Source organism: Cyrtonyx montezumae, unplaced genomic scaffold (assembly GCF_038088225.1).
Source record: "Cyrtonyx montezumae isolate F1298 unplaced genomic scaffold, pur_monq_1.0 scaffold_1, whole genome shotgun sequence".
Classification (NCBI taxonomy): domain Eukaryota; kingdom Metazoa; phylum Chordata; class Aves; order Galliformes; family Odontophoridae; genus Cyrtonyx; species Cyrtonyx montezumae.
The window spans coordinates 24,190,109-24,207,505 of record NW_027071825.1 but is presented as its reverse complement, the minus strand read 5'-3'; the positions used below and the strand labels follow the sequence as shown (position 1 = coordinate 24,207,505).

Here is a 17,397-nt window from a genome sequence, read left to right as displayed (position 1 = left end):
TTTTTGTTTCCTGTTGGTGTCAGTCCCTCTTGACTGAGCACAGCATATAGCACAAAGTCCTTGGAAAGCTCTCCAGCTCACTCCCCAACCAGTGACGCTGTCACACCAATCAGTGGCTTCCAGGACGCCTCATAAAACACCCACAGCCCTCCACGGATGGAATCAGCTCCATCAGCCCATGCCTGCCTATAAATCTCTTGACGCAGCAGTGGTGAACAAGGTGAGCAACTCATTTATCTACTAATTGGGACCGAGAGCCAATTTCCCAATCACAGTGCCAGACCTGCAGGAGAGGCAGAAGATACCTGCAGCGGAAGCTCACCCATCTCCCACTGGGCATCCTTCAGCACGGCAGCACAGGCAGAACATCATTTTTAGGGGAGGACATGCTGTCTCACACACACAAAGCATTAAGCTTTTTTTAACACACTTTTTGACCCAGCAAGTAATTAATTTTTGTAACACATAATTTTAACGTTACACCGATTAACCTTGAATTAGAATGAATTCTCTGACAGTGACTTTCCGTGGAAGCACCGATGACATCGGTGGGCCATTCAGTGATTTATGTTCTCACACTCAGCACCACAATCAACGTCCAAGAGAGGGAAAAAGCACCATTTACGAAAGAATTTGTAAACATGGAAAGATCTGTAATTCATCTTTAGCATCCCTAGCTCAACTCCAGCCTGGTAATTACTTCAGAATGAGGATTGCAGTTGGACAAGTGATGCCAGCTTCCTTGTGCCTGGTGTCTATTTCTGAAGAAAGAAGCACTTTATGGCAATAAGTATAACAACTGATTATCTACACGTGCAGGATAGAAACAAGATTCTAATGACACAATTCCAATTTCTGTGTGACTGTTGTGCAAAATAAAGGCATTTCTATCCTTTCCATACCTAACACGTTACAGATCAATGGCTGCAATGCTTTGGTTTGCACTTGTCTCCAGGCAAGCACTTCATTTTACTGTTGCTGATCTTGGTTGAGTCCAATGAAGGAAACCCAATGGTTCAGGAGGAACTGGGCTGCCCATTGTGTGAGCACGGTAGTACTGCAGCACGGTGCAATCAGTCCCTTCCTGCAGCACTGGATGGTTGGTTGTGCTGTGAACACATCACCTTTTGGACAAGGCAAGAAACTGAAGCCTGATCATCCTCCAGTCATTAAAAATGTCCTCGTGCTATTTGCAGGAGTATGGATTTCAAGTCTTGGGCCAACTCCATTCTGGGTAATTACACTCTGCTTACCTATATATTTTCTCTGCAATTCTAAATGGATACAATATTTTCCAATTAGTGCCTTAAATGGCTCTGCATTGTAATCGTGCACTATTAAAAAGCTGACACGTTCCACCCAAGAAATGGCTGCAACCTTGCAGCATCTTATCCCCTAAGCACAGGGTGACAGGGACCCTCTCTGCACTAACACACAACCTGACGTGGAAGCAAGAAGAATCTCGACATGCTTACCATCTAACAAAATGCATCACTAAGAAACTTACATTTAAAACAAGATTTTATTCATGGCTGAAACCAGGCAAATTAAAATCTTCAGGATGTCTTGTTATATGTATTTAAGACAGCTATACAGCCACAAAGTCAACTTGCTTCCCAGGTCTTCCTCAAAAAATAATAATAATAATGACTTAGTGATAAAGCAACTGAACTTACAATCCCCAACTCTCTGTGCAGCTTGGCTATCACCCATACAGGTTGAAAACAGCCTGCACAGCTGTTACTTTACATCAACATGTGTCTGCATCTTTAAATAACACAGCAGAAGCATTAAGAGCCACAGATTGAGCTTTCCCAAAGCACTTCCCGTATGACTATTTCATTAGGCAGCGAAAGACTCAGACCAACACGAATAATTTTGCATGGGAAAGCACTGCAGCAGTAGTCTTGCCCAGTGCAATCAGACAGCAGGGTACTCACTCCGTGCAATTCAAACACACAACAGTTGTTGCAGAAGTTACTTGAGAAGATGCATTTCCCCTGTCTCTGAAGTATTTAATAAAAACAGCATAAAAATAGCCCCAGTGCACTAACCCTGCCTCTTAAATCTTCCGTGCTTTGCTTGGGTAACCGCTGCCAGCTTGGCCGGCTTCTGCAGCAGTTTCTCAAGCCAACAGCATATCAATTTTGCTCAGCTCCAAGTCACAGTGTGTTCACAAACAAAGCACAGGACGGGGATTTGTCTCAGCTAGACCGAGCCTCAGCAGACAAACGGATGGGAATGAATTTCACATCAATTAGCCAGTGCAGAGAAAGAGGAGAACAAAGCCAACCTCAACGGGAACGCCACAGTATCAAGCTCTACTTCTAGGTACAATGTTTGCAGCTGTAAAGGCAGCACACCAAAGCCAGCCAATCTAACCTGTAGCAAGTGTTTTATTACTGGTAATTAAGACAAGGTACGATCCTAACGGCTCCATCATCCCCTTCCTGCAATTGTGAAATCAGTGAAGGGGAGCACAGTTGTTGCAGCTGCACGGGTGAACTTCAGCTTTGAAATGAAAGCCAAGCACTTCCAGAGCTTTGAGGTGTTCAGGGAAACTCCTCTGAGGGCAGTAAGCCTCTGCAACCAGCAATGCCTCTCCAAACTCATTTTCCCACTGCCCTTGCCTTGGCACCAGTTTGGCACTTGCTGTCTCAAAAGTATGTCAACTAAGGGCCAAGGGAGCACCATTCCAGACACCTTTCACTATTGAGTTTTAGCATGAGCTTAAATACAGCTCACAGCTAACATGTTGGTTTAGTGGGACATCAAAATCTCAATCTATAGCCTCCTTGGCCCTTGGCACAGGCAGCAGAAGGAACCCACCTATGCCTCTGAACAACTCCTGGTTAGTTAACAGCGGAAGAAATACTGTTCTCACAGCAGCAGCAAATAATCCACGTGCCTGACGCCCTGTGGTGACCCCCCAGCCACAGTCCGCTCCTTATTTCATTAGTCCTGCTGACACACACAAGAGAAACTGGTTGTTTTAGTCTGCACTACTTACATCTAAGTGAATGCAAGCTATCCTGTTGAACTCTGGGCAATTTAGATACAGTAAATGGAAGCTTGTACATGATTACTGTCATTAGATTCTTTGCTTAATTCTAAATTGAAGTTTACTATATCCGTAGTGTTAGCAGGTATGATGGCTTGACTGCTGTACACGATCATTTTCATGTACTTCTTTAATCTAGGGGAGGAGACAGCACATGCTTCATAAGTTGCCAAGGGCATCTCTGCCTAAAGCCTACAGACTTCTACTGCTCCTTCTGAAATCCTTTTGCTTCTATGCTTCAATGGCTCATCCCCACTTTACATTTTTATTCTCATTTTCTCCTTTTGCTAACTAGATACAGTACAAATACATTGCTTGGAGATAAAACTGAAGCACCTCACAACCCCAGGCAGGTCATTCCTGTCACAGGATCAGCTCTGCTGAGTGCCTTTACAGCTGAGCACGAGGCTGCTTGGTGCCTCAGCAGATTTTGTTCCATAACAAGTTAACTCTTTGAACGGACCTGTGCTGCCATCTTAAATTTATATGTGTTTAAATCAAAAGATCGACAGAGTGAGTTATGTTCAGAGGGCTGGGAGAGGCATCTTCTGGATATGGCAGGATGTATTTACACAGTAACACTAAAACAGTTAATAAAAATGACAAGATTATGCTTGCATACACTTCACTCTACCAAAGGCTTGCTCTGGGTTATCTCCTTCCTAAAACAGGTTCTAAAACTTCAATCAACACTGGAAAATAAGCTGCTCTCCAGACTTTGAAGAGTGCAATTGGATACTAAACAACTCTGGCGATGGTTTCAGCTCCTCAAAAGAACATCAAACAAATGTTTCTTTCAGATTTCTCTCCTTGTTCCTCTTACTTATTTAACCAATTAAAACCAAGCCTAATGAAGCCAGCTTTTTCCAAAAGAGCACTCTTTCTCTGAGTACTTGCTGGGGTAAGCAAAAATCAACTATGGGGAAATTCTGCACCAGCAGGAATCTTTCCATCGACTTTCCACAGGTAGCCAGGGTTGAAGAGGTGTCAGATGTTTGCTCTGCAAGTTCTGAAGCAGGCCCTCTCCTACTCGGACTCAGCTTCTGAACCTCACAAAGTATGAAAGAACATCTCATCAATGGAAGTGAAGCAAAGATCAGATGATGTTATTACTCACTGATTGCGTGTGATCTCAAAAATGGGATTTTATTAATGACAGGACTCAGGCCGTGTTGGGAGTGACTGCCCTGGGCACCCATCCTGCAACCTGTGGCTGACAGCAGGGTGGATGGAGCTGAGTAACAGCCCTATTGCAGTGACTGTGAGGCACGTGACGGTTTCAGTTCATTGAATTTACAAAGTGAAATTCCTACTCTGATCGTGAACACTTTCCTTCTCATCTGAAAATTAATTCACACGAATTCCTGATTAATAATAAAAGGCCCTGCCATCAGCATTCAGAGCCCCAGCCGGGGCTGTCATGGCTCAGAGGGCAGAAATCTGCTTAGAGCTACAGGAGAACCCAACTGAATTTGTTGCGTCTCAGTCTATGAATGTGTAAGCACTTCATCTGTTCACCAAAACACAATGTGCTGGAAAGCAGCGGGCCAAAGTAGCTGTACATACTATTGACCAAGAGCAGGGCTAGGTGGCAGTATGCAAGCACTGAAACCAGTGCAATAAAGCTAGTGCTGCTATATTTACTGAATGTGGAACTGTCTACTTCAGGCACCTTCTTTTACCAAGAAAACCATCAGGCTGTTCACATTTTATGTATCTGTCTTTTTCTTGGGGTTTCTAGCAGCATCTCTATTATCTCCCTGAGGGGAAATGGTGTTTTGATTCTGAAAAAGAGCAGATGTTGCCCCTGCAAAGGGCAGTATTCAGCAGACCATTCTGCAAGTTGCAGCTCTTCTTGCTGACAATAACAGGAAGTTTCTGACGTGCTATAAAACCACAGTACATCCACGCTGCTAGAAATCCAGTGGAAAGCTGCTCTTTTCAAACAGATTACACTCATCTCCCTGACCAAGCGTTTGCCCAACTCTTGCAGTGCCTTACAACAAGTCTAACTGGGGGATTCTGGAAAGGTCTAATACTGAGTTAATAAACCAAACAATTAAAATACTGATGTTCTGTATCTTTTTATCCATACCTCCTCATCTGCGACATTCACGTCCACTTTTCTCGACTGAATGGCTTTGGTTACGTAGTCAATGTTGTTTTCTCTGCAGTAATCAAAAATGTTCTTGTCCTCTTCTCTATCCAGGAAACAAAAGCAAAAGAAATAACACATTACCACACTGCACAAAGGCCACATGCACATCTTATGCTCTAACTTGGCTACAGACATTTCAATAGCATCACTGGAGTGGAATAGGCTCCTGGTATGATGCATGCAGAACAATATGCTTTTTCCCCCACATTAAGAGTCCAAAGTTCTTGCTTCCCAAAAAACAAAGGTTGTTTTTAACAACACTACGTCAGTGCAGAAGTCCTACTCCTGTGAACTGTCACAAGAAGCCTACAAAGTTAGCCAACACAAAACCTGCTCAGTCCTGGTACGTATTGCTGCAGCCTCACAGAGGATAAAGGGCTAAAGCTTTGCTTCCCTCTGCTACGCAAACTAACTTGTAACTGCTGCCCATTTCGAGTCAGATCAAAAGCCTTTTCAATGCTGTATATCTCAGAGGAGGTTTGGAGAAAAGAGCAGAAAAAACAGGACAAGTGCAAAGCAATTGTCCCCGGGTCAGATCCTCCCAGCTTCTGAAACTTGGTGGCTTAAGGATTTTTGTAGCTGTCGCCAGATGAAGATATTTCTCAGATTTTTTCAGACCCTTTTTCAAAGGCTTTTCTACTTTTTAACCCATTCATACTCTTAGCCTTCCTAAAGGAGAGCTCTACAGCTTCCTATTCCAGGCACAAAGCGGGGAAAAGCAAACAGGTACTTTCTTTTGGTGATTTCAATACAGGCACCTGATGTTCCTGGGTACTCTTTGGTAATGTGTGTTTATTCACCCACTTCATGCTCTCTGCAGACCTCTCACACGACCACACAAGTCACCCTCTCTCCAGGTGCTCCTTTCAACCTATACTGTTGTCTCTCGGACAGGATCTCCTACTTCTGCTGACATTCCCCTTTCATCCTCTTCTTCAGCCTCACTCCCTCCTTTTTGAGATGGGTTGACCTGAACCTGTGTTAGATATGCAAGTGCACCGATTTGTACAGGGGTAAAAACTTCTACAATCAGCTCTCCGTCCTTTTCCTAAAGGTTCTGAGTGTCTGCTTTCTTAATTGCCAAGAACCACTGTAGCTCCAGCGACTCATAGAAAGCTCTTTCACATTTTAAGAATCTGTACAAAGGTCTTAACTTCATTAGAAATTGTTTGCTTCCCTGGTAACAACGTAAGTTTTAGCATGTCTGAAGCCACAATACTGCTTTTAGCTCCAGAGGAAGCTATTCATGCAACTCAAACACCTGTGACATCCCAACTTGTGGGTCTCTCAAGGGCTCATTTGTCGAAGGCCTTGTCTGTATGCTACACAGGCTGCTGGGGAACAAATCACAGCACGCTTTAGATGCAATTACTTTAAATTCTGGAGAAAAAAGGATCTCATGGTGGGATTAGAAAAGGCAAAAAGCTTATGCTGCTCAAGATGGAGCTTGACAGCTTCATGATGGAGGTTATGAGGCATGCCTGCCCCTGCTAACAAGGGCTGATTTGACATGCAGGGACATCCCTCCAGCCCTGCTTTGACAGCCTAACCTCTCACACACGTTCTTGGCTGCTGAAAGCCATACTGGACCTCACGTGGCACAGCTGAAGGCACCAGCAGGAAGGCAAACAGCAGCAGTAAAGCACACTGTGCTCCATGGGAACGTGTCTGCATGAGCAGTGGGGAGCACATTCCTAACACTGATGGAGCAACAGTGGGTGATCATCCCAATACAGCCTCCCAGTCTTCTCCTGAGCATACCAGTACTGTCTGTAAGGGAAGAAAATGGAGACAGCTATCTAGATGCGATTTAGTTTTTCTGGACTAACCACCTCTGTGAATAACCTGTGTATTCCCCTTGAAAAACAGAACAAAACACTTTTCTATCAGTACAGTCCCTATAATACAATTATTCCAGGATAGCCATTTCCCTACATGAAGATAAGGTTTGGGGAAATTTATTTGTCAAGGTTTAAACCAGCTGCCCTCCCGCTGCCTTTGAATTAAAAAAGAGATGGTTTTAGCTTATATTCTCTCCCTCTATTTTACAGAAGCCTACAAAGAATAGCGAGCTTTTATTTGAAAGAAGTCCATACAGTCCTAATGAAGATATGTGACCACAAATAAAACGGCCCCACGCTTCAGACATTTAAAACAATTTGTTCTTGCCAAGCGCCGAAACCAGGAAGGTTACTTCCAATGCTAGCTAAAAGAAAGACTGAGAGGAGTTTGTTTTTGTATCAGACTATATGACATATGAGCTTTGCCTCTTCTCACTGAGGCTATCACCAGGTATCTACAAGGAGCAGATTCCCATCTATTTCTTGCAAATAGCTGGAAGAGCTTCTCTTCCCCTCCCTCCCCAACACATTCTACCTCTCAAACTGCCTTCTGCTCTCCCCATTCTAGCAGGAGATGCTAGCCTCCATTCAAAATCATAAAATCCTTAGAATTGAAAGGGACATCATCTATCATACCAACTTGAACAGACCTGTTGCTCAAAGGTAAAGCATGGGCAGCTCCTTCCACCCTTGAAGACGGATGCAGGAGAGCTTACACCAAGACATCTCCTCTTCACAAGCCTGGGAGGCTTCCAAAGCTTTGTCCATAAGCCACTTGAAACACAGAGGTGTTAAGCCAATGGGTTTTAAATAGCTCCTAGGGAAGATCTACCGCCGCTTAGCCAGGCTTCACTACCTCCCTACCTGGGGCACAGTAAATCCACTCAATCCCAATTCCCAACTGGAGACCAACCCTCAGGCTGGCTCTACTCCCTTCCACCCTCACATATTACCTGTGGTCCAAGGCCCCGAGGGGTCCACTCAGTGCTGAGTCGGGCTTCCTCTGCCCCTTCCAACATTTGTGTCCCAAAAGATGCTCAGTGAGGGCTGCCTGGCCTTGGTGCTGCACACAGGTGGCACGGCTGGGCAATGGGAGCCCACCAGAGCAGAGCAGCAGTGTGCAGGAAGTCAAGAGGCACTCACAACACTCAGTGTTTGTATCAAGGCCCTCAGCCCCCATGGGACCCATTTTCACATAATCTATAATTATCTCTTCGCTTTAATCGCCTCGTCACTTCTGAGGCTCTCTGGGGCGCAGGAAGAGGAAAAGCTCATTAACTGAACCTTTTCTCCTCTCTCCAGCCACCCATAGCTTTTAATTGCTTGGTGTTGTTATTATCTAGCAGTGCAACTGGGATCATTTTCATAAGAAAGGGTGGTGGGAGGGGGGGAGGCAGGAGTGGGTCCCTGAGGTATGCACCGCAGACAAACCTTTGCTTTCTCAATTATTTATGCCAGCTGAGGTTTTACAAGCTGAATAAATCCATAACTCAAGTTTATTTGGAACCAGCAGGCTGTCCCAGGGGGAGTGTTGCCCACTTGCCTGTACACTTGTGTGCGGTCCTTGGGGGGCCATGGGGACGCAGCGAGACATGTGTCAGCCGGTGCCACATGCTGCACGACGCACGGCACTTTGGCAGATTAGCAGCGTCACGGTGGGGAGGGGGAGACAGCCGTGAAGAGCCCCATTGGGAGCTGCCAGGGGAGGAGGTATGAGCGAGGCCGGCCCTTTGCCCAGCACAGTCCTAAGGTCACTGCTCTGGGGCAGCCATAAACCCGGAGCAAACGTGGCAGTTGCTGTGGAAGCACCATGGACAGAGCATCCGTTTCTACCTAACACCAGCAGTGGTCCTGTTTCTGACGCTGGCATTCCCAGGGCAAGCTGGAAGGAAGGAACCAGACCACAGCCACGCTCCGTGCTCTCCCCAAAACCCTGCAAAGTGAAGCAGCACCTTTCACCACGGATGCTGGAAGTAGCTCGTTAAAATTCAGCAGCCTTTGTGCCTGACCACACGCAGCGACCTCTGGTATTTTCTGCCAAAACAGTTCATTTGTCTCGCAGAACAACTAATCAATTCCAGAGCCCATCCATCACGGGGGCTCGCGCGAGCCGGCCGGCAGCGGGGCCAGATGGCGGCTGCGTTAGCGGGATTAATACAATTCTGATAGATTACACGGCAGCAGGCTGGCTTCCAAACGCCAGGGGGACGGGGAGAGGGATGCTGGGGGTGCTGGCTGCCATGTGAATGCTCGAAGGCCCCCACTTCCCAAAGCAGGCCCACCAGCAGTGAACCCACGGGGTGCCCCCTGCTGCTGAGCACTGCAGGAAAGCACGGTGCTCTGTCTGAAAAGAGCTCCTTTTGCCCTTCGGGATGCTTGAAGTATATCACATAGCTCGATGGGGTCTTAGAAACCCCTTTGAGTGGCTCTATTCCATCCCAGCACACAGGGTCCAGGCAGCTCCTCTGCAGTGCTTGGAAATGGAAGCAGACATCTGGCAGGAGCACTTGCTATCGGCCAAGTTTGCTGGAAGCATTTGTAAACTGCCTTCCCCCCCCTTAAAAAAAATGTTTAAAAAGAACTTTCAAGTTGAACTTCTAGGTGTGCAGTACTCCTGTACATCTCCCTCAGTCTGTGTCTTAGGATTCATACAGGCAACACATCCGTCAGCCCCATCTCACCATTCATATCCCCGGTTTGTGAAACTGCAATTAGACTTACTTGGTCATGGGAGAGCTCTGCCACTGCTGCTTTCGTTCTGGCATAGAGACCAGACATGAAGCTCGATGCAGCAGAAAAAAAAACCCACAACACTATACCCCACCACGGCTGAGCAGCCTGAAGCCACAGATCATTTCTAAATCCTCCTTCAAGGGGAATCTCCGAGTTCCACCACCAGCACACATTATTTTTTATCTAATGCCCAAAGTGAGATAAGTGATTTACAGAGAAACACAAAGGCAGAGCACTATGCTAATACATTTTGCAACTGTTCCCCATTAGTCACTGGGGGTACTTCAGCTCTTTATTGCCAGGCTTTATTAATGACTCCTAATTGATGACCAGTGCCCAGCACCCCAAAGTAAATAACTGCTACGCCTCATTAGCTCAAGAGACCTTTTCCTGATTTGAGGATTGATCTATGAACACACAAATTGCACTGATTTAACTGAATCTCTGTCTAAATTGATTTAATTAGATCAGTATAACCTGTTTCTATGGATGCTCTTGAATTTATTTGGAATCCGTGCAGTGAAGTTACATGAGCCAGACTGACCATTTTGCTATCATGTTCTCAAAGTGGAAACATTTGAGATAATTGGTGATAAGGCAAAGTCAGCCCTGGCAACATCCCAGCTCCAAATCCACCTGACTTCAGGGTATGGTATGGCAACTCCCCTTGTCCAGCATTAACAGATTTGTACCCTAAACGCCAAGCATTTTGTACCACAAAAGGAATATAAGCATTATTTATGTATATTTTAGAAACTCACTTTGAAATCAGTAGCAGCACTGCTTCGGTAACTGACTGCTGACAGTAAACTCATGGTTTATGCTACTTTTCATTAGATCTCTCATCTCCCTGTTAATCTACTCCAAGCTGCTGCTATGTGATCGTTTGTTCAACTGTTCAGACGCTTCTCGTAAGCATAAATTAAGAGAATCTGCTTAGGTGAGCCTTCAAAACTCAGCACTTGCATTCCTGCTGGTGCCTGGTGAGGCTGTGAAGATGCTGGGCTCCAGATAAATTAGACAGCCTTTCTCTGCCTTTGCATCAGCTGAATCTGAAAGGGCATATGGGAGCCTGCGTTTGGCACAGTGCTGCTTGCTATGAAATGCATTGCTTCCAGCAGTCTGTCAGATCCCAGGGCTGACGAGGACACAGTAAGGCCCACCACTGATGACTGAGTCCATGAGATCACCTGCAAAGTTTCCTTCCCTCCGATCTCAGGCTACAGCAGCACCCACACACACAGCCTGCTGCAGACTCACTGCTAACCACCAATGTGTGAATATTTGTTGGCTTAAGGTGTTCAATTTTCTTTCCTATTCTGTTCCTCTCATCCCCCAGCGTTTTAAAATATGCTATAACCCTCCCTCAATAGGCCTTCATTTCTTCCTCTTGAACACCACGTCACTTACACGTAGAAGCCTAAGAAATCAAGTTACAAACAAGTTCCCAGGTTGTGATGCAACACTTGAAAACTCCTTTTACAGGACTGTGCCATACTCAATTTCCAACTCAGAAGCCCTTAGCTAACATTGGAATCCAATGACAAAAGCCTGGGTTTTATCTATAGATGAGGGAATCCCTAGGAGGGACAGAGAAAATGAACATTTTAATTTTCCTTCTCTACAGAAATATTTCAGAGTTATTTTTTTGGTTTGTTTTTAAGACAGCATACCACTTAAAACACAACCAGGTATCACCGAATACTATGTCTCCTAAGTAACCACCCACAGCCCAATTAAAATCTCCTTTTTCATCCTATCAAGCCAAACCACTTCCACACTCTAGTTAAACTTGGATACCAAATTAAATGTCTACAGCTAACCTCAGCTACTTGCAAACTTTGTACCAGTGCAATTTTGCTACTTAGAACTATGCTAGGATGCAGTTATACTTGCTTACATTTATTCCCTGCTCTAGTAGAATAAATAGTAGACAAAAGCCATAGTAGATGGGCAACTGCACTGAGAAAGATGAAGCTGTACAGCTGCATGTGGACAAGATAACACTGATGCATGCTTGATTCCCAACCCACAGCTGAAGACACAGATGTCTACTAGCCAAGCAGTGCTAATAGACCACGTGAAAGCTTCTGCAAACGAAGTCAAGAGACTTCACTTTAACTCACTTTCAGCAGAAGCTCACTGTACTGGCTGTGTTCAGCAAGTACATCCATCCACAGCCACGTTTTGTAAGGATTACAGCTGTGCTATACTAGTCTGCAACTATTTGGGCACTGTCACACATACAACACGCAGTATGTGTCTGAGCACGTGAGCAATGTTCTCATGGAGATAGGAAGAAAAATATGAAGATTTAGACTGGTAAACTAGCTGGGGCAAAATCAGTTTTCCTGAATATTGTGCTGTATTGCATGTTCAGAAGGTGCACGAGCAAAACCTGGGATAGCAAAGACTCTGAAAGGATCGTAGGAATAACCATCTCACTCAGCACCCAATACTAGGCAGCACTAATATCAACTCCTGAATGAGCAGCTCAAATAGAATTTGAACCACAAGGTCAAGTTATGACATCAAGGAGGTTGGCTGAGACCTATGCTGACAGAGCAGAGAAGAAAAAGGAGCTTGCAGCTAGCAGAGGGGCTATTCCTCAAGCAGTATGTTAAAGCAAGGTCACACCTGCCTGTCTGGTCAAGGTCCAGGTGCATGTTAAGATGTGATGGCCCTCCAAGCCTGGCTGCTCCCAGCCAACAGCTCCATCTGGCTCAGGAGGGGACTGCAATGCTGAGGGATGTGCCCATGCTGCAGCCAAGCATGGCACTGCTGCTGTTTGTTTGCTCCAACTCCTACCTGATCTCCTTGCAGAGGGGCTGGAGCCACCTGCTCATGTTTTACTTTTCATTCATTCATGACAACCAGTCAAAAAAACACTGAGTTTGAGCACTGGGACAACTCACAGCAAGCTTGAGAGGGCGTGCATACAGAAATCAGTGTATTTCATGAGACTAAAATGATGCAAGGCATACAGTAAAATAAATGGCATCACAAACACAAATGGGTGACTGCAACCTGACAGCAAACACTGCTCGAATGCTTAGCCCTCTCATTTTAACTAAAAATAATGCTGCATTCTCAAAGATTCCCCAGGTAATTCTTTACATATCAGAGTGAATACTACCCCTGTGATTAGTAGCCTGGAACAATAAAAAAAACAAGAAAAAAAATCCCACTTGTCCTTATTCAGTAGCTGAGTACTTGCACTTTGACAGTTTTTAAATAGCAGCCATTCTAGCTCAGTAAATGCATTTCTGCTATGCTAGCTGCAGAACCTAGAAAAAATTAATTTGATATAAGGTGCAAACTCTCCCTGAAGGCAAACATTGTCCAATATTAAAACCTCTACTGAACAGACCTTAATGAACATATTGGTAAAGAAATAACTATTTGAGAAAGGTGGTGTCTGAATGGCTTTCTACTAAAAAAGCCAATATTACCTTTTTTTAGCCATATAACTGAAAAATGGGAAGCCTTGCCCTTCCCCCCACATCTCGCACCAGGGAAAGGTTAGTACCTGGCAGTGATACAGAGAGTTATTGATTTAAATGATTATGGACCTGAAAAGTTCTTTCCTGTCATTTATTATCCTGTTGTAGTTGCCACCACACTTGAGCAATATTAGAAGAAAAAAAGCTTAACAAGATGACATGAGAAAAATACTGTTTTCAACTGAAGTCCAGCACAGATAATCACCTGATTGTTTCTTCTTGATACAACGAGCTGACAACTGGGCCTCCAAATGAAGATTTGCTTTCTTTCCCCCTCTTCTCTGTCATCTGAAAGAAAAAAAAAAAAGGTTGGTCCTGCATCCTGGCTCCCAGTCCACCTCCCAGGCCTTCCCCAGCCCCAGGGATGAGCTCAGCCCTCCAGAAGCCTCATCTGTGACCTTCCCCACGTGGAGGAGGCAGATCGATGCTGCTGTGCACACAGCCACGGGTTCACCCTGGAGGTGTGATCAGTGGCCCAGCCATCCCACTTGCAGGGACCCAAAGCACTGCCATGGCCCCTGAGGACCCAAAAGCCGAGCCACTGTGCGACAGCATAATGTTATGTTACTAGATTGCAAAGCTTGCCTTTGGAAATCTATTTAATATAGATTTAAAATTAAATTTTATAATGGGTAGCATTTCCAAATGATTTACTCCCAGGAACTCTAGGATTCTGAATGATTCCCACCATAATAGAAATGAACAATTAGAGAGATGATTGATCGATACGCAGTTGCAGGCCTACCTTCTCAAAAAGCATCCTGCACTCTGGGCTCTGCGATTGACTTTAACTCAATGCCAGATTTTCAGAACAGAGTAAAAGCCTGTGTCTGAAAGCCTGACCCTCTCGTGCCGGACAACAGGAGCCCTGCTTGCTCTGGGGAATCCAATTCCCCCTTCCTCCAGGAGAACACTCAAAACTGGTTTGCAATTCACAGCAATGCTGCCTTACTTACAATGCACTCAGCAATGGACAGTACTGCTTTCTGTGACAAGAGATCATCATACCCTGGATGAATAAAATCAGAGAAGCTAGGGAAAGCTGGCCTAACTCTGGCCCTCTCTTGGTAGATACATTGCTGACTACACCAAAAATGGTGCTGCCTCATCACAATTCTACATAGAAAGATGTTGATTTTTTTTTAAGTGAATGCTTTAAGTTGCCTTTCATCCTGGCTCCCTAAGCTGCTTTTGTTTTAAACATTTTTCTTCTTTGCAGAACATTTACATTCTGCACAGTTTGAACCAGATCTACCTTTCAGCCCTCCTGCATTAACCCCAAACCGTAATATTTGGGTTTGCAGATAACACTGCTTTAAAAGAAAAGATGGAAAGGAAATTGGCTATGAAAGCTACTCTGTGGCAAGTTGGCTTCCTCTAATTTAGAGCAAAAGGTGACACAAAGTTCTTCTTTCCTGAAGGGAAAGGGCTTTAGAGCCTTCACAGTGCATTGCCCCTCTTAAAAAATTATTTAGCAGAGAACCTTACTGTCCATCAATTATTTCCACACCACTTAGAAAGAGAATTAATTTCACATCAGCTGCTACTGCATGCAAGAGCTACTCCTATGAAATGAAGAGCTATATCCATACTTAACCTGTCTTTGATGCTGGGGGACAACGGCCTCCCAGACAGCTTCAGAAACAAGAACATTTTTAATCTACATTCTTTCCTCTCTTCCCACCACAGCTCTGGGTGGTTGCCTTTTTTATTTTTTCCCAAACACAATACTTGAGAAGATAAATTTCATCTTTCCAGAGGCAAAAATTGTAGAACAGGTTTCTTGGATTAAATTCACCTTCTTTGCACAGCCCGATGTGTTACTACCTAAGATTAATCATATTGATTGAGTACAACTAAGGTCATTGGGAAACTGAACAGTAGAGGCTTCCCAAAAATGCTTGGGTGACTTCTACAGCTGTTAACCCATATACAGGTTGCTTTGCCCAAGTAGCTTTTATCTCCTTCATACAAAAATAGGGAGCCCAATATCTAGCCTATGAATGTTGAACCAAGCTTATTCCATCACAGTCCATGATACATAGAATGAGTTTATGAAAAATGTACAGCAAAAGTCTCAGCTTGCCTCTCAGGATTCAGCACGTGCCTGTGCTCTGCAAAGCCATTAAAAGCAGCACTGTGCTCCAACATCCATCACCGTGGCTGGGCTTCCCAAGGGGAATGTGCCCAGGCTTGGAACAGCATTCCTTGTGATGGGAGCTCAGCCTTGATGCACACACCGACTGGTCCCCTTCCAGCCACCCATGCCAACCTGCCTGTACCCTGAGCTCAGCTGTCTGCTGCCAACATCTGTACTGCCCAGCCTGCCAGGGACATGAATGTGAAATCCAAGGGTGATAGAGCAAAGAAACCAGGCAAGAGATGGGACAGGAGCTGCTGCTTGCTCCAACCACACTGCAGAATGAAGAGGAACCGTTCAGCAGTTTCCATGCTGCTCATACCAGCCAAAAGGATCTGTAATGGGCTGGCACGTTTCTGAAACCCCCTGACATCCCTACAGTGAAAAAGGGCTCCTGGGATGGAAGAGACAAAGCAAATGTCACATACAGACGGATGACAGCCAGTGAGTTACCTTGCAAACCACGGTGAAATGAAACCCTGACACTGCAAGTTCTCTCTCCTCCCTTAAAAAGGCTCTAATAATTAACTATACAGCTCTCAATTAAGGCAGCTCCATTTCTTTCGTTGCTGGCATGCTGTCCAAAGCACTGCAGGTACACATGTAACTAATGATAGTTAAGGAATAACATGATCCCAGGCTCCCATAATTTGCTCCCATAATCTGAGTCTGAAATAGATGCCAGAATTACTATCTGCACTCAGGACCACGTAAGAGATGCTGGAGAAGAGGCAAAATTAAAATGAGAATAACCCCTTTACACACATGGCACAATCTGCCAGCTGAAGAACCCACAGGCAAGCAGAGGAATTTGTAACAGCACAGCAACAAACCTTGCAGGACTGCATGCAAGTGCCAAAGCATCAGCAGTGTCACCTAAGAGATCCAGGAAGAGGTCATAAAGAAAGGCAGAAATGCCTTAAGAGGCACTGGAATTTCCTAATTTATCCCTAATTCTTGTCCATTGACTCTTCGCTGCTTATATACACTTACAGCTCATCTCAATATCACTATTACTCTTGACAGCTAACTTCAGTAGGTGGATCTGGTTGACCGTAGCTAGCATAAATCACAGGCAAATGCGTGCTTCTGTATGCAGCAGCCATGCTCATTAAGAGGCATTTCCAACTCCCCAGACTCCCAATGCATTTTGGAGCAACGCAGGGAGCTCCAGCAAGGAACCATCGTTCTCAAGTGACAAGCAGAGCTGCGGGAGAAAAGCCACACTCCTCCTGGAGGGGACAGCAGATCAGCCACAGCCCTACCTCCCAGCACTGTATTTGTCAATAAAAGCTTGGCTCGAGTCAAGGTACAATTGCATCTGGACTGGCTGTCACAGACAATGCTGCTCCAGCCAGCCACAAAGCCTGACAACCACTTTCTGAACAGAATGGAAATACGGGGACTAATACTTGCTAACATCATTAATTCATTTTTTGTTCCCACTCCCCCATCTTCCTTTATCCACCATGTCATGACATATACCTCCGAATTGTTGTCAGCCATCAGACAGACATTGTGTCCCAGTTCAGAGGTTAACATACACTGACAGACACATTAAAAAACCCTGTCCGATGCCTCGCTGACAATTTCAGCTCCATCTTCCCTCCAGTGCAACAGCAGCTCAAAGTCACTTACAAGCTTTAACAACATTAAAGTCTAATTGTGATTGAAAAATAAAAGGGAAAGAGTTTTATAATACTAATATTATGGAAGTGAAAAACAATTAGAAACACAAACATCTTCTTTGCAGAGGTTTTGAGTTCACTTTCTACTTTGGTCTCGCAGCATGATCCATTTCTCCTGTTGCGTTTTTGAGCAGCAGGAAGAAAATGATCCATGAGAGGAAGTCCCCTGTCAAGTGACTGCTTTGGGGTTTAGCCTCTGACTGTGTCCCTGAAGATAGGACAGGGACTGAGTGCTTTTCATTTTATAGCCCAAGCTTTGTTGCAACGTACACA

General features: G+C 44.9%; 1 protein-coding gene across 1 annotated transcript in view; it reads right to left on the bottom strand.

Moving 5' to 3' along the window:
- ACBD6 (acyl-CoA binding domain containing 6) overlaps positions 1-17,397 on the bottom strand; it is a 63,356-nt gene that overhangs the window by 29,898 nt on the left and 16,061 nt on the right. Inside the window, exons 4-5 of the mRNA XM_065744721.1 lie at positions 13,502-13,584; positions 5,157-5,262 (exon numbers count right to left, since the gene is read on the bottom strand). Coding sequence (XP_065600793.1) covers positions 5,157-5,262; positions 13,502-13,584 — 189 coding nt within the window. The remainder of the gene's footprint in view (positions 1-5,156; positions 5,263-13,501; positions 13,585-17,397) is intronic.